At 48.0% G+C, this 20749-nt stretch overlaps 1 protein-coding gene across 1 annotated transcript in view; it reads right to left on the reverse strand.

The window, feature by feature from the left end:
* Positions 1 to 20749, reverse strand: part of LOC144147089 (uncharacterized) — a 293400-nt gene that overhangs the window by 110095 nt on the left and 162556 nt on the right. The window contains exons 19-20 of the mRNA XM_077679136.1: positions 18063 to 18217; positions 13349 to 13582 (exon numbers count right to left, since the gene is read on the reverse strand). Of these exons, the coding sequence (XP_077535262.1) occupies positions 13349 to 13582; positions 18063 to 18217 (389 nt within the window). The remainder of the gene's footprint in view (positions 1 to 13348; positions 13583 to 18062; positions 18218 to 20749) is intronic.

The following is a 20749-nucleotide window of genomic DNA, read 5'->3' on the forward strand; positions in this document are numbered from 1 at the left end:
TTGTAGTTGTGTGTGTGTGTGTGATCTCTCTTTCGCGAACATTACCGAACCGCGCAAATTCAACTCGTGCATTCGCACTTTCACATTCTTCCCCTTGGGGAAATGCGGGGAATTTTTTTTCGTCCACTTTCGCTGAACACCTTCAACGTGTGGATGAAGTCCTCACCTGCCTTGGCAATGCTGGTTTGCAGCTGAACACCAAGAAATGTCGCTTTGCCAGTACCTCAATGAAAGTCTTGGGCCACGTTGTAAGCAAGGAAGGTATACGCCCGGATCCAGACAAGATCAATGCCGTCCTCAATTTTTCCCGGCCTCTTCGCCAGAAAGAGCTACGAAGTTTTCTGGGCTTGGCTTCCTATTTCCGTCGCTTCATCCGAAATTTTGCAGCAATAGCCTCGCCCCTTCACAAATTACTCACATCCGGAACTCCATCCAGAACTCAACTAGTGTGAGCGCTGTCTTCATATTGATTGCTTGAGTGGTCATTCTACCTATTGTGTCCAAACACACTATCATCAGCATCGTCTCGCCCACGCATCGTTTGGTGTCATCATCGTATCGCTGGGCTCACGCGATCGTAATCATCATCGGAGTTCGTTGGTTCGGCTGGCTGCTGAGTAACGACCGCCGGAATAAACACCGCCCTGCATTACGCCTGCTTTCCTGCTTCCCTCTCTCAAGATATATATATATATATATATATATATATATATATATATATATATATATATATATATATATATATATATATAGCAGAACAGAGAGATAAGGGACGATGGACTTGGTAAGGACACATAGCAAGGTTGCAGTCATTATAGCCTATGCTATTCGGCTTTTTTCTAAATATTTAATAGTGCCGAATGCCGTATGTTGGTCATGTTTCTATGATACAGTGATAAATAAGTGAAAATAGAAGTCCACAAAAAAATCCTGTTTTTGTCCGGAAGTGGGAGTCGAACCCACATCTCCCGCTTTCGGACAACAACGGAGGACGGCATGTCCTTCGTGTCCTTACCGAGTCCCTCGTCCCTTATCTCTCTGTTCTGCTCTCTCTCTCTCTCTCTCTCTCTCTCTATATATATATATATATATATATATATATATACATATATATATATATATATAGCGAATCAGAATAGGAAAATGAGGGGCTCGTTGAAAATAACACAGAAATAAGGGTTGGCAGTCGAGAAAACCTCGGAAAGCAAAGGGGAGGATGTGGTAGATTATTGAAACAGATTAAGAATTTGGAAAGAAAGAAAGAAAGTGAAGAAAAAATGCCCGCCAGGTGGGATCCGAACCCACGACCTCCAGAATACCGGTCTGGTGCGATAACCACTACGCTACCGGCGGGGCGATTTTCCCATTCACTTTCTGGGGTATTTATGTTAGGTATGTTTTTGTTTCCTGTGCTTGGGGGTGGTAGCCAGCGCCATTCGGACTAATCGGGGTGAAGGGGACCTTCTTTTTAACCCCCGGGTCGTGACTCGAGTGTCTACGACATGTCCAGAGTGGTCGACCAGCTTTGAACCCTCTTAAGCTCCCTTTTGGCAACAAGACTGCCAGAACAGAGGCCCTCGCTATGCATGTAGCGAATCAGAATAGGAAAATGAGGGGCTCGTTGAAAATAACACAGAAATAAGGGTTGGCAGTCGAGAAAACCTCGGAAAGCAAAGGGGGGGATGTGGTAGATCATTGAAACAGATTAAGAATTTGGAAAGAAAGAAAGAAAGTGAAGAAAAAATGCCCGCCAGGTGGGATCCGAACCCACGACCTTTCCGAGGTTTTCTCGACTGCCAACCCTTATTTCTGTATATATATATATATATATATATATATATATATATAGCCTTATGTCCCCTTAGTTTTCGGTATTTATGTGATCTAGCTTAAATTAACGTTACTTAGCATTGTATTGTCCTTGCTTTGCATGACCTCGTGGATGCCTCGTAGACGGTTGCCACGTTTTACGCAGGAAAACGTTTCCGCGATTTCACGTGATGTGCAACCACGTGTCGCTTGGGTCGTTTCTTCGAACCTTTTAGGTGCGAATGCACTTCTTTAGCGAGCCTGAAGCGTCCGCCGCCATCCGCATAGCAACAGCTGCGGGTACGCGCGCTCCTAGTCTTCCTTGGCAACGGGGGGAGATGGGCGCGCGCTGCCTGGCCGCTGACATGGCACATACCCACGTGGGGGATTGGCCAGGAATCTCCTCGTCTTCCGTGGCAACGGGGGGAGATGGGCGCGCGCTGCCTGGCCGCTGACATGGCACATACCCACGTGGGGGATTGGCCAAGAATCGTGCGTGAGAAGGGCTAATGCACCCGCTTAAAGGAGTACTGACACGAAATTTCAAAGCAGAGATCCGCTCTAGCAATCAAGTACAACAACACAAATAGGTGCCTGTGAATAAATGTAGCTTTCTTTCTTTGTAGTTGTGTGTGTGTGTGTGATCTCTCTTTCGCGAACATTACCGAACCGCGCAAATTCAACTCGTGCATTTGCACTTTCACATTCTTCCCCTCGGAGAAATGCGGGGAATTTTTTTCATCCCCACATTCCCCCCTTGTGGTTTCCGCGCCCCTCCCGCTAATCTCAATCCCCCTTCCTTCCTTCGCTTTCTTTTTTCTCTTTTTTTTCTTTGTGTATGTTAACGCATGCACTAGGCATCTGTAAATACCTTTGGATTCTTCCACACTGTTCTCCTCACCAGTCAATTTCCTTTGGTTGTTTGCATATTTTCTGTATTTTTGAAACTCCCACACCCTGCAGATTGCCCTACCAGGTACTTGCCGCCAGAAATAGGTCAACAAAGGAGCAGGAAACGAGCTCCTCCTTAGCTCTCACCTTCGTGCTTTCCCGTCGTGACTCCAGTACCTTGCAATGCTTTCCTCTTATCCTATAGCCTCGCTTGCCTTAATTAGGCCCCCTTTCCCCTCTTTTCCCCGGCACCACGCCAACGGCCCCCTTTCCCCCTCAGCCCTTGCGTTCTGCGGTTTCGTATGGTTTCGTGTCGCGTAGAGCCTACGTTTTTTGCTTGATACATCTTCTTGCCCCGCCCACTACTGAAATGTAGTGGGCGGGGCCCGCCCAACTTTTCTGCACTATTTGTATCTTTGAAAAAGACCGGCCCCTGGTCGATACTTTAGAGTAAATACTTTTATGTTTCTCAATGTGACTTCTCCGTCGTACAGTTAACCTTATAGCCAAAAACCGTTTCTCGTAACTATATATATATATATATATATATATATATATATATATATATATATATATATATATATATATATATATATATATATATATATATATATATATATATATATATATATATATATATCAGGGTGTCGAACCGGAACCGAACCGAACACCGGAACCGAACCGGTATTTTTTCCGGAACTGAACCCGAACCCGAACCGTTATTTTTTGAGCACGCTGAACCCGAACCGGAACTGAACCGGAAAAAGAAATAACGGTTACCGGTTCATGCCGAAACGGTTGGACCCTCTGTTGTTGATATAGCACAGTCAATGCAATTCAGGCCTTTTTTTCTTTCCCGTACCATCAACTTCGTACTTGCTCGCGCACTTTCCCCTCCAGACAATTGAACACTATCACGCTTTATGTAACAACAGGGGAAATGAATGAGCACCAATGTAGCATTGGTCTGTTGCTGCTGGAGGCGCGAGCGTAGTGCAAGCTGACCAAACGAAATGTCATTCTCGGCAGCTTGCAGGTGATCTAAAACGACTTTGCCCTTCCCTAGCTGCGACTTCATTGGAGAAATCAGGCTGCAGGAGTGCTCCACTGCGCAACAGCCAAAGCTCACACCCGATGTGTGCAAACTTTTTGCATTTCATAATTTGTTGAAAAGGTCCGACACCTGCAAATTATTAATACTTGACAAGTGTGACCGCAGGAGCTGCTCAGTGGCTAAGCTGTTTGCTAAGCCGTTTGCCCAACTCGCTACATTGCTTCTACTGCTACTCGTTCCGGAGGGGAGTACTGCTGTGGACGAATTAAAGAGCGTCTACCCAAAAAGTCCCATCTCATGCTCCACGTGTCAAATTTCCCTTTCATTTTGTAACCGCATTACCTGTTATAAGATTCCGCAATGTAGCACACGGAACGATGGTAGGGGTTCAGGCGGTACGATGACATACTGATTGTAATGCACACTTTCGGTATCGCAAAAGGAATTGCAGTGGTCAGAGCAATAATGCAGTGACTGAGCGTAACTAAAGCTTACTTTTAACAAAAGTGTGGCTAACACATTCGATAAGGTGACAGCTAACAAATTATTGAGGGTTACCAAATAATATAATTCATTGGTAGTATTTATGTGCCTGTTGTAGAATTTTTCTGTTTTGTTACAAATATAAAAAATGTGCGCCATTGTTATTAAGCGCTGGTATTTGAACACGCCCGTACGCAGGACTAAATTTAAGGCCTCAAGGTTAGCGTGATGGGCGATTGCATAGCGACAATTGCGATTTCAACAAAAAAGGAAAGGACAGAAAATATATCCCACCATCATATCTCTTGGCATTGGCTTTATGAATAGTTGCTAGGACAACAGAAAGTCTGAGCGATAAAGAAGGTGGTAAATCGTCGCCACTTCATGTGTTTTTCTAATATCTCCTAATTGTTTAAAGTTTCCTTTGCAATTGCGCCACTGCCCTTGGGGAGCAGCACCATTTTGAATGTCAGTTTGTGTTTTGATTTGACGGTCGTTTTAAACTAGTAAATGTTTTTTTTTCTAATTTTAGTGATAATTCAACTAATCGAACCGGTTCGCGAACCGGTTCGGTACGTGATTTTGTCGAACCGGAACTGAACCGGAACGAAATTATTTCACCCGAATCCGAACCGTAACCGAACCGGTATTTTTTTCGGTTCGACACCCTGATATATATATATATATATATATATATATATATATATATATATATATATATATATATATATATATATATATATATATATATATATATATATATATGTATATATATATTGTAAGGCCCGTGAGCAACGGGTGAACCGGGACGTTTATTCGGCGATCCAGTGGGTTCCGAACACTGTACCGAGAGCGATGATGATATGCACGAGGGAAGAGGATTGGGTAATGTTAATGAGAATGATACTGTCACGGCGAGGAGGGAACGCGGGAGATTGCCCAGAGTGTATAAACAGTCCCAAAGAGTGTCCAGGCCGTGGTGACACGGCATACGCGCTCACAATAATTTCCCCTCCGAGTGAAGGCGGGCGCCTGACCGCCAATGTTCATGAAGTACGGCGCACAAAAGGTTTCAGCCGTGACACGTGCACGATTTCTGTGCCACGGTATCGACGGTCCAAGGGAGCTTGACTAGGCATGACACGATAGTTGACGGGGGATGTTTCTTCAAGAACCGTGTACGGGCCTGTGAAACGGTGAATAAAATTTTCACATAGTCCTGGTCTTCGACTGGGCGTCCAAAGTAAGACCTCGTCACCAGGGCAGAACCGAACAGTATGGTGGCTGGCGTCGTAGCGGTCCTTGCGGTCGTGCTGGCTGGCTTCAGTCTGCAGACGCGCCACTCGACGGCAATAGTTTACACGGGAGAGGAACTGTTCTGAGGAGGGGCTTGAGGCCGACACGGGAGCCGATAAAAATGTGGTGTCCAGAATGAACGATGGGTCGCTGCCGAATACGAGGAAATATGGAGAGTAGCCGGTGGTCCGTTGAACTGCAGTAATATAAGCAAACGTAACAAATGGAAGAATTGTGTCCCAGTTGGTGTGATCATGTTGAATGTACATAGAAAGCATATCCGAGAGTGTCCGGTGAAATCTTTCAGTGAGGCCGTTCGTTTGCGGGTGGTAGGAGGAAGTGGTTCTGTGGACTGTGTTCGAAGCATGAAGTACATCTTCAACAACACTGGACAGAAAAACCCTGCCGCGATCACTCAAAAGAACACGAGGGGCTCCATGGCGCAAGAGTATTGCGCGCAGGAAGAAGTCTGCGACCTCTGCTGCGCAGCCAGAGCGAATTGGCGCGGTTTCTGCATAACTTGTTAGGTGGTCAACTGCTGTCACAATCCACCGATATCCTGCAGCCGTACAAGGAAGAGGCCCGTAGAGATCTATACCAACCGTTTGGAAAGGAATAGATGGACACGGAAGCGGCTGCAACAGTCCGGCGGGCAGGGATGTGGATCTCTTGCGTTGCTGACAAGATGGGCACAAGGCGATGTAACGGGTAACGCCGGTGGACAGGCCGGGCCAAAAGAAACGACTGCGGACTCGCTCGTAGGTTTTGCTGAAGCCTAGGTGGCCGGCTTTGGCATCGTCGTGCAGCGCTTCCCGTATCTGCGCACGGATGGAGCGTGGCGCAACTGGAATCCATCGGTGGCCAGAAGAGAGATGAGTGGAACGGTACAAGATGCCGTCCAAAAACTTCAATTATTGAAGCTGTCGACGGGACCTACTGTTTGGAGGAGGTGATGATCCGGTAATATGGTTGATCAGTCTACGGCAGTATGTGTCGGCCCTTTGAAGAGAAGGCAGGCCCGAGAGGTCCTCAACTGCTACACGATTGACAGGTGCGATGGGAAAGACCGTGTTGAGGGGTAATGAGGCGGAAGTCTTGTTCGATCCCAGAGGGCAACGAGAAAGTGCATCCGCATCCTGATGCTTTTTCCCGGACCTGTATGTGACAGTAAAGTCATATTCTTGGAGTCGAATAACCCATCGTCCTAGCCGTCCTGATAAATTTTTCAGCGTCTGCAACCAGCACAGAGCGTGGTGGTTGGTCACTACTGTGAAGTGGCGGCCGTAGAGGTAAGGTCGAAATTTTAAGTGCGAATGCACTTCTTAAGCGACCCTGAATCACGCGTCCACCGCCGTCCGTCCATCCGCACCACATACCCACTTAGGGCGATTGGCCAAGAAGAGTTCATAATTTCTTTACCACATACCCACTTAGGGCGATTGGCCAAGAAGAATTCTTTCGCATCACCCGTGCATTCCAACTTCCCCATCGACGACTGCTGCTTCGCCAGGAGCGGAAGTCGGGGTGAGTACTGCGGCGTCTACCTCGTCGGTCACGTCTACGCGAACCTCGTGTCGACCGCCGTGTCCCCCTCGCCGGTCAGGGACGAGTCGCCGTACAGTGCCGTCTACACCGACGCGTACTCGGGCGACGGAATCGTGGTCGTCACCCTCTACCTCGCGCCAAACATGTCGCGCGACGACGTCGTCGAATACGTGGACGCGGCGATGGAGAGTGTGGCCAGGCGCGTAAAGCCCTCGGACCCGGTCGTGGTTGTTGGGGACTTTAACGTGGACGTGCGAAAGGGCGGTGAGTGGTTGATGGAATACATGCTCGCCAACCACTCCATGACGTGCCTACCGCTAGAGGCTCCCACCACCATCAACGGCAGCTACATCGACCTGGCCTTTGCGAGGAACTGTCTGATACGCGCGGTCTTGCAACAACTCTTGACCGTACATTTCAGTGACCACAAGGCGGTCATAATGACCGTCAACTACAACGACAACACCAACAAGTGCTGAATAAAGAATACTGTCGTTTCACTATACTTGCGTGTGTGTGTGATCTCCTCGAACATACACTTTAATTCACAAAGATTTCCAGAGAACGACTAACGGGGTGTGTGAATCCACACTTAATCACGCGGAGGTGTTAAATGCAACTAACGGGCGAATGCCAACACAGTTCAACATAACTCCCCCTCATAGCATCACCCGTGCATTCGCACTTCCCCATGCTCCCCTTCGGGGAAATGCGGGTGAATTTTTTGAACGGCCCAAACCACAGCGAGACATTCTTGCTCGGTGATTGTGTAGTTTTTCTCGGCGGTGCTTAGGGTACGACTTGCGTAAGAAACAACCCTTTCTCGGCGTTGATCATCAGACTGCAGTAGCACAGCACCGATTCCGTGGCCACTGGCATCCGTGTGCAGAATAACAGGGCGATACTCATCAAAATGGCATAGTACCGGCCCTGAGGTGGGCGCGTGCTTGAGTTGTTGGAAAGCTTCCTCACAGTCGTCTGACCATACAAAGGGTGTTCCGGAGTGAAGCAGCTTGTTGAGGGGCGAAGCAACTTCAGCAAAGTTGCGGACAAAACGGCGGAAGTAAGACGCTAGGCCAAGAAAGCTGCGTAGGGCTTTTTGCTGTTGTGGCCGTGGGAAATCGATGACAGCAGCAATCTTGTCTGGATCGCGCCGAATCCCCTCATTGCTGACTACGTGGCCTAGAACCTTTATGCTCGTTGTGGAGAAACGGCACTGCTTGGTGTTCAACTGAAGACCCGCATTCGCGAGGCATGTAAAAACCTCATCTAGCCATTTCAAGTGCTCAGTGAAACTTGAAAAAAAAACGATGTTGTCCAAATAACAGAGGCATGTTCTGCATTTAAGGCCCCGAAGAACGTTGTCGATCATTCTCTCGAAAGTCGCAGGAGCGTTGCATAGTCCGAAAGACATTACATTAAATTCATATAGTCCATCAGGGGTGGCAAATGCTGTCTTCTCTTTATCGGCCTCGTTCATTGGAATTTGCCAGTATCCTGAGTGGAGGTCAAGGCGGGAAAAATATTCCGCTCCTTGTAGGCAGTCCAGGGCATCATCGATGCGAGGCATCGGATATACATCCTTTCGGGTAATTCCATTGAGTGGGGGAATCTCCGTCCATGGGGGGATTGACGGGAGCATGCCCGTCCAAGGGATTGACCGGGGGCGCTGAAGCGCCCCCTGAACCAGAGCACGAGGGATTGCCCCGAGCAGCCGCCTCCGCCTCATCCATTGCCGCAATAACTAAATTAGCATCTTCCGTTCCAAGAGAGCTACACGTAGGCGAATTAGAACGCACGGAAGAGCGCCCGGATGCCATATCCAGATCTATACACAGTGGTAAGTTAAACTACGCAAGTCACAGGTCACAGTCCTGAGCTTCACTGACTTAGCCGCTCCACATACCCCCGCCGCTGGCAGAGGCACGAAGGGTAGCAGCTAAGCCTAACTGACAGAAGGGCCCCCAAGGGCCAGAAATACGCGCTCTGCGCAACGGCCCCCGCTAGAACCCGAGCCTAGGGATGGTAAAAGGCCATCAGAAACCCAAAAAGCTGGCTAAACTGGAACGCGCTCACCAAATTCGTGAAAATCAGGTAGAGCCGACGAAAAGGACCTCTTCTTCGCGAGAACGCTGATCAGGAAAAAATATTCCGCTCCTTGTAGGCAGTCCAGGGCATCATCGATGCGAGGCATCGGATATACATCCTTTCGGGTAATTCCATTGAGTGCGCGCTAATCGATACAAAATAGAATGGATCCGTCTTTTTTCTTAACGAGGACCACGGGGGTAGACCAAGGGCTGTTTGATGGGCGGATAATTTTGCGTTGAAGCATATCGGCGACATTCTCACTGATGACTTTTCGTTCGGAAGAAGACACATGGTAAGGACCGCGGCAAACAATACGGGATCCATCTGTTTCGATTCGGTGCGTTTCGACGGAAGTTTGGCCAAGCGTAGTACAATTAGAATCAAATAAGAATTTGTGTTTGTTCAGGAGGTCTAGTAAAGAGCCAGTTTGCGTGGGGGAGAGATCAGAACTGATTGCGGCAGATAGAGCCGGGTGCAACGGTTTAGAGGGCAAACTTGGGCAGGAGGAAATAGGGGAGAGGCCCGAGAGGGGAACAACACAGACAGCTTCGGAGTCAGCAGCGGTAGCCACAGTGGTGCCTTGACGAAGGAGAATCGGTTCAGAAGTAACGTTCGCGGCAACGAGTGTGGCCGACCCACGGAAGAAGCGCACAAGACAGATGGCGATCACGATGCCTCTCGGGAGAAACCGAGCACAGGGAAGGATGAGTACGTCCCCATCACGACAGTTGCCACCGCTAACGGAAATTGTGGTCTCAGTACCAGGTTTGAGGACGAAATCGGCACTTGCCACGAAGCACTGCTGGTTGACGTCAGAAACATCCGTAAATCCGTAGCGGTGATCTCGATGTCGGGGTATCGGCAGGAGATGACCTCGGATGCCGATGATAGAAAGTCCCATCCCAGAATGAGTTCATGGGAGCAGCTAGGTAACACTGCGCACTGAATATGGTGCCGAATTTCCTCTATCAAAACACGTATTGTGCAATATCCGGATGGCTCGAGCACCTCTCGATTAGCACCGCACAACGAAGGTCCAGTATACGGGGTAGTCACTTTTTGGAGGCGTGAACACAACTTTTTATTAATAACTGATATACTGGCTTCGGTATCAACAAGGGCATCAACACAAAAACCTTCAACGTCCACAGACAATGTATTTGATGGTCCTAATGGAGGAGGTTTTGGCTTTTTGATGAGTGCAGTTTCCCCTCCAGAAACTGCAGGCGCTAGTCTTCCGATTGGTTGTCATTAGGGCGGGTCGCGGGTCGAAGAGGTGACAGCGAGCGGCGATATGGTGAGGGTGAGCGTCGCCGTGATGGACGCTCAGGCCGAGGCGGGCCGAACGAGGCTGGGGGCGGCGATGGGCGACGCGGGGGCGAACCATATGTGCCACGTCGGGACCCGTAAGAAAAGCCAATGTCGCGTTCGAACGGTGCGTACCCACGCCGTTCATCTTGCTGACGTCGTCGACAGAAGCGAGATATGTGCCCGCGAATCCCGCAATAATAGCAGACGGTGCGGTCACCCGGGAAGTGCTCGCGGCCAGGGGGCATGGTCGTGTAGTATCCCCGTGGCATGCTTGCTGCGGATATCGCTGTTAAGTGTCCGTGGGTCAGCGGGGCTTCCATTGGTAAAGGCGGTTTGGCTGCGATGGCCGAGTAGGACGGCGTGGGAGTCGTAGGACCAGGAGGCGTCGATGGAGTCACACCCGCAATAGATGTCAGCTTCTCTTTCACGAGGTCGCGCAGCTGAGGAGCTTCCGTGCGAAAGTGATATCGTGGGGCAGAAAGCGGGTCGCTGAGCTGCAGCTCTTCGCGGATGATTTGGCATATGAGAAGCCGCAAGTCCGTGTCCCCTTGTGACGGCGTAGCCAGAGCAGCCGGTTGCAGACGAACAGCCTGCAATTCGTCCAGGCGCTGGCAGGTTGTGCGCACATCGCTGACGCTCGTCGGATTTTGCACCGCGAGGGCGTTGAACGCAAAAGAAGCGATGTCCTGCAGGATGTGGCGAACCTTATCGGTCTCTGGCATGCTTGCATCCACGCGGCGGCAGAGAGCAACGACATCCTCTATGTATGAGGTATACGTCTCGTCAGAGCGCTGAAGCCGAGTGGCCAGCTTCCGTTTCGCCTCGTCCGACCGAGCGGCTGTCGTGCCGATATCTTGCGCAGCTCCTGGCAAAAGCTAGCCCAGTCGTCGATGCGGTGTTTATTGTTCAGAAACCATGTTTTTGCCACCTGGTCCAACGAAAAGGAAACCTGCTGCAGCATCGCCGCGTCATCCCAACGGTTGAAAGCACTGACGCGAGCAAACTCATCTAACCAGTCATCGACGTCTTCACCGCGGAGCCCTGCGAAATGCGGGGGGTCGCGCTCGCGGCAGGTGACGGCAAATGCAAGAGGCGCAGGAGTGGAGGCGTCAGCGTGGCTGCTTCCGGCCTCACGCTGCATCTGTGTTGAAGGCAAACGCCGACCGGAACGGAGGTCCAGGGGTGCGCTTGGGAGGCGTTGAGGACGGGACCGAGGTCAACCTCCACCACTTGTAAGGCCCGTGAGCAACGGGTGAACCGAGACGTTTATTCGGCGATCCAGTGGGTTCCGAACACCGTACCGAGAGCAATGATGATGATGCAGGAGGGAAGAGGATTGGGTAATGTTAATGAGAATGATACTGTCACGGCGTGGAGGGAACGCGGGAGATTGCCCCCAGAGTGTATAAACAGTCCCAAAGAGTGTCCAGGCCGTGGTGACACGACATACGCGCTCACAATATATTAATATATATATATATATATATATATATTTATATATATATATATATATATATATATATATATATATATATATATATATATATATATATATATATATATATATATATATATATATATATATATATATATATTTATACATACATCCAAACATTTAGACAGCAGCCATCGTACTAGTTCGCATCGGCTACTACAATGGTCGTTTGGTTTACTTAGCCGTCGATAGAGCCTCGACTGAAGAAGCCAGCCGTGATCATGATCGTGTAAAGGTGATGACTACAGTAGGCCTGTACAGATGAGAGATTGATACATCCAACGGATGGCCAGTGGCCATCGTACATGGTAATTCGACGGGTCAACAATTGCCCAGTCATGTTGACTGCGCAAACACAAGCTCAAAACATGTACACTTCCGAATGAGTGTGCGCCCACGTGCATAAACACCACATCTATCTACAAATGTTAAATATTTGTCCTTAAAACTGTGAATTTCTTTCGCTTCGACCGCACTTTGACGTGAAAATATGGCGGGGAAACAGTGCCTTAAGTCTTGTTTTATTTGAGAGGAAGGAAAACACACGTGATCACAAGAAACCTTTGAGGATACAAAAGCACTCGTTATGTTGTAGTAAACGAGAAAGTGTGACTGTTCAATTGCGGAACGTGCCATCTCATAAGGCTCACCTTTCCTGTTTTTATGATTTGCATCTCCGCATTACTCGACTTGTCCCGCACGCGAATGTCGCGTCCAGAATCAACGATGACATTTAGTGTAAACCTACTTTGCTACAGGGCTTATCGGTTTATCTATTTGAGCTTGTCTAAAGGACTCCAAGATTCCTCAGTACACGCTTCTAACAAACGCTTCCAAATCGAAGGCCGGAAACCATTCAGTCGTTTCACCTTCCGGAAGATGAATTCATCGGGCTGTGGTCTTGCAGGCGTTACTTGCCTGTTTTGCATTCGCAGGTCCAGGGTTCGATTCTTATTGCTTCCTACATTTAGGGAATTATTTTTCGTCGCAATCACTCTACTTTCTTCTGTGGAAATTCTGTGGAAAGCTTGCGCCAATGCAAGCATTAAATCACCCACTTTTATTCTTGAAGACGTCGCCCATTTCGTATGCCTCTCCTCTGCGATATGGAACATCTGTTAGTAACGGCGACACTAATATAATTTACTGAGTTGATAATGCTCTCGCGCTAGGATAATAAACTGCTGACTCCATATTTCTTCCAATGAGATATGCGCAACCATGCGTAACACATCACTACAAGAGGCTTCAGAGCACACCTTTTACACCGATCTTCTCGTCTTTCCTAAGCTACCGTAAGTTATGAAGTGTACTTGCACGTCGCGAAAAATGCGTGTTATTTTGGCTTCGTCCAGGAAAAAAAGAGCACTCACCTACTGGCCCGCTGTCATAAAGTCGTAGGTCGCAGGGCCCATTACGACTCGCTCGGTAGTCTCCTGCTTGTCCTATGTCCCACATTACCCTGACGAATGAGCTGGACGTGTCGTGGTCTTCTAGGGAGGGCTCGATGGCGATCACTGTGCCCACGTGCCCATCTCCACCGTCCTGGTTTTCCCACTTCCAATCGGGTCCACGCACAACACGCTGGCCAAGGCGAGCAGGTATTCCTGCATATAGTCCATTCAGCCACCATACGAAGATGCTAGGGGAACTGTAGAGACATGTGTTAAAATGGTATGAACCCGACTTGCAGCAGTTATTTCGTCCAACGCCACAAATTCCTGTTATTTCTCAGCTTATAAGACATTTTTTTCAAAACGTCCGACTAGTTTACGCTGAATAACGCAGCGTCCTGATGAAAACCATCACTCTATTTATTCAGGACAGGTTATTTCGTTTTTGTGGAACATGATGTAATATCGTGCCAAAATTGTTAACATAACTTTCTTCACATAAACGTCTGCCAATAAAGCGCAAACGCTGCTTGTCAGTGACTGTTATAGTGAATCAAATGCAGAGACCACAACTTTATATCTTTTCTAACTGAATGATCTGATATTCGTGAGGCATTCAGCCCTGAGCAATTTTTTTTGAAATAGCACAAAACAGAATTTCCGCACTTCTGCTTAACTACAGAAGTTTAAAACAGCCGTATCTGCCAATTGTTATCATACTTATAATCTTTGCAACCAACACGAAATGTCATGCGTGTGGTTTTTGCTATAACGAACTGTTTTTAGAGCACAGCTTTTAAGCGGCCGCCCCTGTGGTTTCCTGGTGTCTCTCGCCGTCGTCCCTTGATCTAAGCAAAAGATCGAGGAGGGACACGAAGAGAGGGCGAGGAGGGATAGAATGAGGAGAGCATGAAGAACGTGGGGGACGGGAAGCGAAGTGCCGCGAGTGCGTCACAAAGTTTTGGGCGCCTTTCCTCCCCCTTCTCCGGCACCCCTTAAAACAACGCGGCAGGTTTGCCATGAAAGACGTGCTCTGCGGCGGCGACCCGCTACGAGATAATTCCAGAGTGGTTCGCGTGGTCGTGCGTTCGCCAATGAAGCGATTACTTTCTGAGACGAAGGAAGTGCCTCGTCTGCCGCCGAAGCTAAGCCTGCGGCTCGAGCAGAGGCTCGGGCCGCTGGATAAAACACAAAAAAGAGAACACTGACGCTAATAGGTGTGGCTAGTTCTTATCCTTAGGATAGGATATACGCCATATGATGAATATCATACTGCCAAGAACAACGCCTTAAGTATTGTTTACTTACATGAGCTATTGCCTGTTGCCGGGAGCGCCAGGCTCTTTTATCCCTGTTCGAAACGAGGCGCGTGTTGGCTTGCCTTTATTTGCATGCCGCTCAGGCTATCTCATTTGATAGGGGGAGTGTTTTGCGCAGCCATTGCAAGACTAGAATGTGCTTTGATGGCCAATGTTCTGGATGTAATTCGACAAAGATTGCGGCAACGCGTAGTTCACAAAAACGGAGTCCGACACCAAACGAACCAACACAGAAGGCAGCACCGGTTTCTTATCCGGCCGTTTACTGCACTGCGGTTGTGCTGTTTAGTGTTTTACTGGTACGCACATTTCATGGCTTTCCCTAACGGTCAACCATCGTCGTCGTTAGACGGAAATGTGCGCTTTCTGCCTAATTTTGCACGTCAATGCTTCCCTCCCCAAATCCAAACTGCTTTGACTGTGGCAGAATGGCTCAGTCGCATACACATCGACTTCGTAAGGCAAGAGACCCAGCTTCGATTCCAATGATGAGAAGCGTTTTGTTCTTTTTACTTCACCCAAGATTATCACCGTCAGAGAAAGTAGACTTTCCCGCAGCGCGTTTTGGGTAGACTACAGAGGACATCAGTGAGAGGCTGAAACTTCGCTTAAATAACACGAAAAGAATAATGCTCGCAGAGTAAATGCCGCGGCATGCTTTTCGCTCACGCTCCTGTGTGCGCGTTACTTTGTTGACTGCTTCCTATACGCTTGTCTATTTTCTAAGTCGTTTGAGCAGTGCAAGTTCTCTGCAAAAAATTTTGTTCCTTGAAGAACCCTGTGTAGTTTACTAAAGCATGACAATACGAACCAAAAATACAACATGACACCAAACGACAGTAATGTTTATTTTACTTTACCCGAACGGGAACTAAGGAAATTATTGGGGGCTGTCTTGAAGGCATTTATTTAAAGCTGGCATTTCTCAGCGGCAAAAAAAATTTGAGATGTTGTCGGGGATCAGAGAATGCGTGTGCACCGCGTATACATTCCATGTGATATGGAAGAAGCACTGCGTTCTCATGGCTTCCGTAGCCAAAGGAGCTTACCTGAGTTTGAGGAAGCTTTGTTACCCCTAAATCGTATGTACATACAAAATTGCTGACTTTTTACCCCGATGCAACCTAACAAAGTGCATCAAAGTACCTAAGCCGTACATCTTTCCACTTTCTTGCGTTGTCTTCCAGTGACTGCAGAGAAAATGGAACGCCGGCTGCGTTTCGAAAAGATTGTGGCGCCACGGGACGGGACGTATCACTAAACTAAAGTAGGGGAATGCCTCAGCAGGTGAGGGCATTTCTGTACCACACTAGCAAACAGCGCCGAATAGAAAATGACTAACCCCCGTATTCACAAACCTTACTTAAGTAGAACGTTTCCCTTCGGACACTTTTCGGCTCCTCAACGCGTTTCAAGAACCAAACTTATGCGCAAAGGGCGCCTTTTCGCGAACTTATCGGGCAGAAAGTAAGTGCTACCTAAGTTAGCTCCCGACCTAACTTAAGTGAGCCTTTTCCCGGCCAACATTGCAGACTAGTAGCTTGGCTGAGGTGTTCGATTTCACGCACCGTACGCGAGAAATTCATAAAGCTGTAAACAATAAAGCGCTTTCCGCGAGCAACAACGATCCGCGCACACGCCTGCCACCATGACGCGGCCGTGCGCACACCGCGCACCTCGCACCGGCCCGGCCGGCGCGCGATGCGGCCAGCGCCGGCACCATGGCGCTGCCTCCGCTCGTAGAACGGCGCCGGCAGGTGCAGCTACACTTTGCTGCCGCTTGCCCGAATGGAACTAATCGCGCAAACCAAGTTACGCATGCGAGAAAGGGGATGATGCTGTGGTGAAGATTCATGCAATATATAATCATGCGCGGTAGTAGCGCAAGCCGCGATGAGTATTCTGCCGCGATGCTAAGCCTAAAGTGCCCTGCGGGTACCGGCTGCGCACGGAGCAGGCTGATCCGAGCGCTTCGAAGGTGGCGCCACGGAAGCGTTCTCCACTATTGGCGCACATGTCAAGTCCAGCCCACACGCCGTACACGGATTGGCGCATCGCGCTAGCCTCGTTCGCAGGAGCCTAGCGTGCCTCGAAAAGGGCACCTTTGATAAGTGCGCCTTAAGGAAGGTTTGTGAAACGGAAAGCGGGCTTTTCTCATTCTTGTCCTTTTCCAACACTTACAAAAGGCTTCCTTATAGCATAAGTTAGGTATGCTTTCTGAATACGGGGGTAAAAGTGTCCAGACCAGCATTGTTTTCTTCTGATGAACATTAATCAATCACTTCGCTAGCAAGAGGGTGCGTTTCTCCTACAGCACTAAGACGGGATTCAATCTAGACCCGGCGCCTTTTAAATAATTTTTGTGGTGTCCTGAGATCTTTTGACCTTTTATTTTGTTTCATACCATGAGCCGGAAGCCAAAATTTCACGTGGCTGGCTACGGACGCTAGCCGTTAATATGGGTTGTAAGCAGGTGTTTTAGGCTTACTGCTGTATTGAGAGCGCTGGTAAAGAAACAAGGAGGCTACGAGCTGATCATTCGGCATGCATCGGCAGACATTTGTGTCAGAGGGCGCTAAAGAGAGTAGTCACATGACCTACCGACGTTGCTATGTGCTTAAAGAAAACGCACAATGTGCTAAATCATCAGCTGCAGACCAAAGAAAAGAATTAAAAAGCGACATTTTGCTAAATCAGCTGGTGACCAAGACAATAATTAAAAAATTAAAGCCGTTCCACTCAACGTGAAAGCTGTCGTAAATGCAGAGCATTGATTCGCCATAACGGCCTGTGGCACCGTTATCCGCTTACTGCTACTACCCATCACGCTCTTCGCCTCCCTGGCTCACTTCTATCTTGATGAATTGAACGGAGCTTTGTCCAAAGCAGTTCAAATTTCCCGCCTTCGCAGTGCTCACGCGCCCCCTGCCTGGAACGAACAGCGCGAGCGGTTCTCGCACGTGCAGCACCTTATTGCGCAGTCCACAACGCGTTGTTTTTGGCGGTCCCATCTCCCCGTGAGGGGGACTCCAGTAAATGCGTCGCATAGGGGGTGGGTGTATTGCGCTAACGTTTAGTGTTTGGGGAGTTGGTGGTAGTTAATGCGTTGTATCAGCAGCTTCTTGACGTAGTTCGAATGAGTCAAGCATATAAGGCGCGTTCGTAGCCTCCCAATCTGTGTCGGCTTTGTGGCGCAGTGGGTAGAGCACCATGTACATTGCGTGCCGCCCGCAGGGTCGAGGGATCGAAACCAGGCGCCGCATAGTATTTTGCGGACTACGACTACAGACGTCAACGCGGGTGACATCGTGAGTTACCGAAATGCTCTGCATTTAAAAGCGACATTTTTTACCACTTTCGGCACTTTCATTTACCTGCAGGGACCCTTCCAGTGATGAACTTTCCGCAGCTGAGACAGTGCTTCATGCGCTGGCCGCAATCTTCGCAGGATACGGAATGACCACATGGTGTAAAATATGTGGTATGAGGCACTTCAAGGCAGTACTTGCATTTACCGCTGTCTGCATCCCTGTAAAAACCGAAGAACTATTTTGCAACATACGGAAAGAAAAGCTTGAGAAGCTTAGCATGGAGAGCCTTCGTTTTGGTACCTAGCAGCAAACTTTTCTAATTGATGTAGAAGTCTAGACCTTATTGTATCATTCGTAACGATATGACACATTCTACTGCTGAAGACAAGTATTCGAGTTTTTTTCAATGTACACTCAAAGTTGGAATCAGGTTCAAATATAAACGTCGTAGCCACCTCTAAAATTCTGCTTGAAAAGGAGTCAAATTAGCTACACATGGCAGATTAATATTGCGGGTGTTGGTTGACAGGTCGAGCATTCAGTCGCACCGTATTTATATAGTGTAGCCGCACTGAGTTTAAACCTTTATTGCTTAAATTGATTTTTGGGCCACGTGGGACCAGTCGGGATAAGGAGTAATCACCCATTTCATCCTTGCATATTGCTGTGTTGTTTTCACCTTAGCAGGAAATATACAAACAAGTTGGTGTTGCACGAAGAAGCAGCACTAGGTATGTCGTTTCTTAAAGTCATTTCAGAAAGGCGTATTTCAGAGCATGGCTAGAACCGTGTACGAATTTAAGTAAAAACTGAGTCAAAGCCACTGTGCTTGCCCAAGAATAGAAAAGAGCTTCAACAATATCAGTGTGTCGAACCGAAAAAAAATACCGGTTCGGTTACGGTTCCGCTTCAAGCGAAATCATTCCGTTCCGACTGAGTTCCGGTTCGGCAAAATCACGTACCGAATCCGTTCGCGAACCAGTTCGGGAGATTGAGCCGGTTCGCGAACCGGTTCGATAGATTGAATTATCACTGAAATTAGAAAAAAAAACATTTCGTAATTTAAAACGACAGCCTAATCAAAATACAAACGAAAATTCAAAATGCTGCTGTTCCCCAAGTGCAGTGGCGCAATTGCAAAGCCAACTTTAAACAATTACGAGATATTAGAAATAGCAGATAAAGTGGCGACGATTTACCATCTACATTCTGAGCAGACTATGTTGTCCTAGCGACTGTTTATAAAGCCACCGATAAGAGATATGACGGTGGGATATATTTTCTGCCTTTCCTTTTTTGTTGAAATCGCAATCGTCGCTATGGAACCGCCCATCACGCTAACCTTGAAGCCTTAATTTAGGCCTGCGTACTGGCGCGTTCAAATACCAGCGCTTAATACCAATGGCGGCCATTTTTATATTTGTAAATAAACAGAAAAATTCTACAAGCACATAAATACTACCAATGAATTAGATTATTTGTTCGCCCTAAATAATTTGTTACCTGTCACCTTATTGAATGTGTTAGCCACACTTTTGTTAAAAGTAAGCTTTAGTTAACGCTCAGTCACTGCATTATTTATCTGACCACTGCAATTGCTTTGGCGATAGCTATACCGGATGTGTGCATTACAATCAGTATGTCATCGTACCGCCTGACCCCCCGCCATGGTTCGGTGTGCTACATTGCGGAATCTGATAAAATATTATGCTGTTACAAAATGAAAGGAAAATTTGACGCGCGGAGCACGAGATCGGACTTTTTTGGGTAGACGCTCTTTAATTCGTCCACAGCAGTACCCCCTACGGAACGAGTAGCTGTATAAGTAATGTAGCAAGTTCGGCAGTCAGTACAAGTTCACCTTCGAAACAAAGCAGATCTGAAAGAGAAAAAACTGCAGCAGCAGCAAACGGCTTAGCCGCTGAGCAGCTCCTGGGGTCACACTTGCCAAGTATTAACAATTTGCAGGTGTCGATCCTTTTAAAAAAATTATGAAATAGAAAAAGTTTGCGTGTTTAAACAAATTATGAAATGGAAAAAGTTCGCACACATCGGGTGTGGGCTTTCGCTCCTGCGCAGTGGAGCGCTCCTGCAGCCTGATTGCTCCAATAAAGTCGCAAGTAGGGAAGGGCAGAGTCGTTTTATATCCCATGCAAGCTGCCGAGAATGACTTTTTTGACGTTTTGTTTGGTCAGCTTGCACTACGCTCGCGCTTCCAGCAACAACAGACCATTGCTACATTGCCGCTCATTAATTTCCCCTGTTCTTACATAGAGCGTGATAGTGTTCAATTGTCTGGAGGGGAAAGTGCATGAGCGGGTGCGAAGTTGATTGTACGCGAAAGAAAAAAAGGCCTAATTGCATTGACTGTGCAATATCAACAACGGAGGGTCGAACCGTTTCGGCATGAACAGGTAACCGTTATTTCTTTTTTTCGGGTCAGGTCCGGTTCGGGTTCAGCGTGCTGAAAAAATAACGGTTTGGGTTCGGGTTCAGTTCCGGCAAAAATACCGGTTCAGTTCCGGTTTTCGGTTCGGTTCGGTTTCGGTTCGACACCCTGCCATTTCAAAGCAAGAGCTCGCTGGTAGACCATTTCTCAAAAGGGCTTCCCCACCAACTCAGCGATCCAAGTAGCATTCAAAACAACACCTTCAAATTACTGCTACAAGTAAGAATAAATAAAACCCTGTGATTGTTGCCATTAACCATTACCTTAACTGCTAGTAATTTCATCCTAAATACTTGTGTGC

The sequence above is a fragment of the Haemaphysalis longicornis genome, unplaced genomic scaffold (assembly GCF_048455015.1).
Source record: "Haemaphysalis longicornis isolate Haplotype H1 unplaced genomic scaffold, Haemaphysalis longicornis Haplotype H1 scaffold_7, whole genome shotgun sequence".
NCBI lineage: Eukaryota > Metazoa > Arthropoda > Arachnida > Ixodida > Ixodidae > Haemaphysalis > Haemaphysalis longicornis.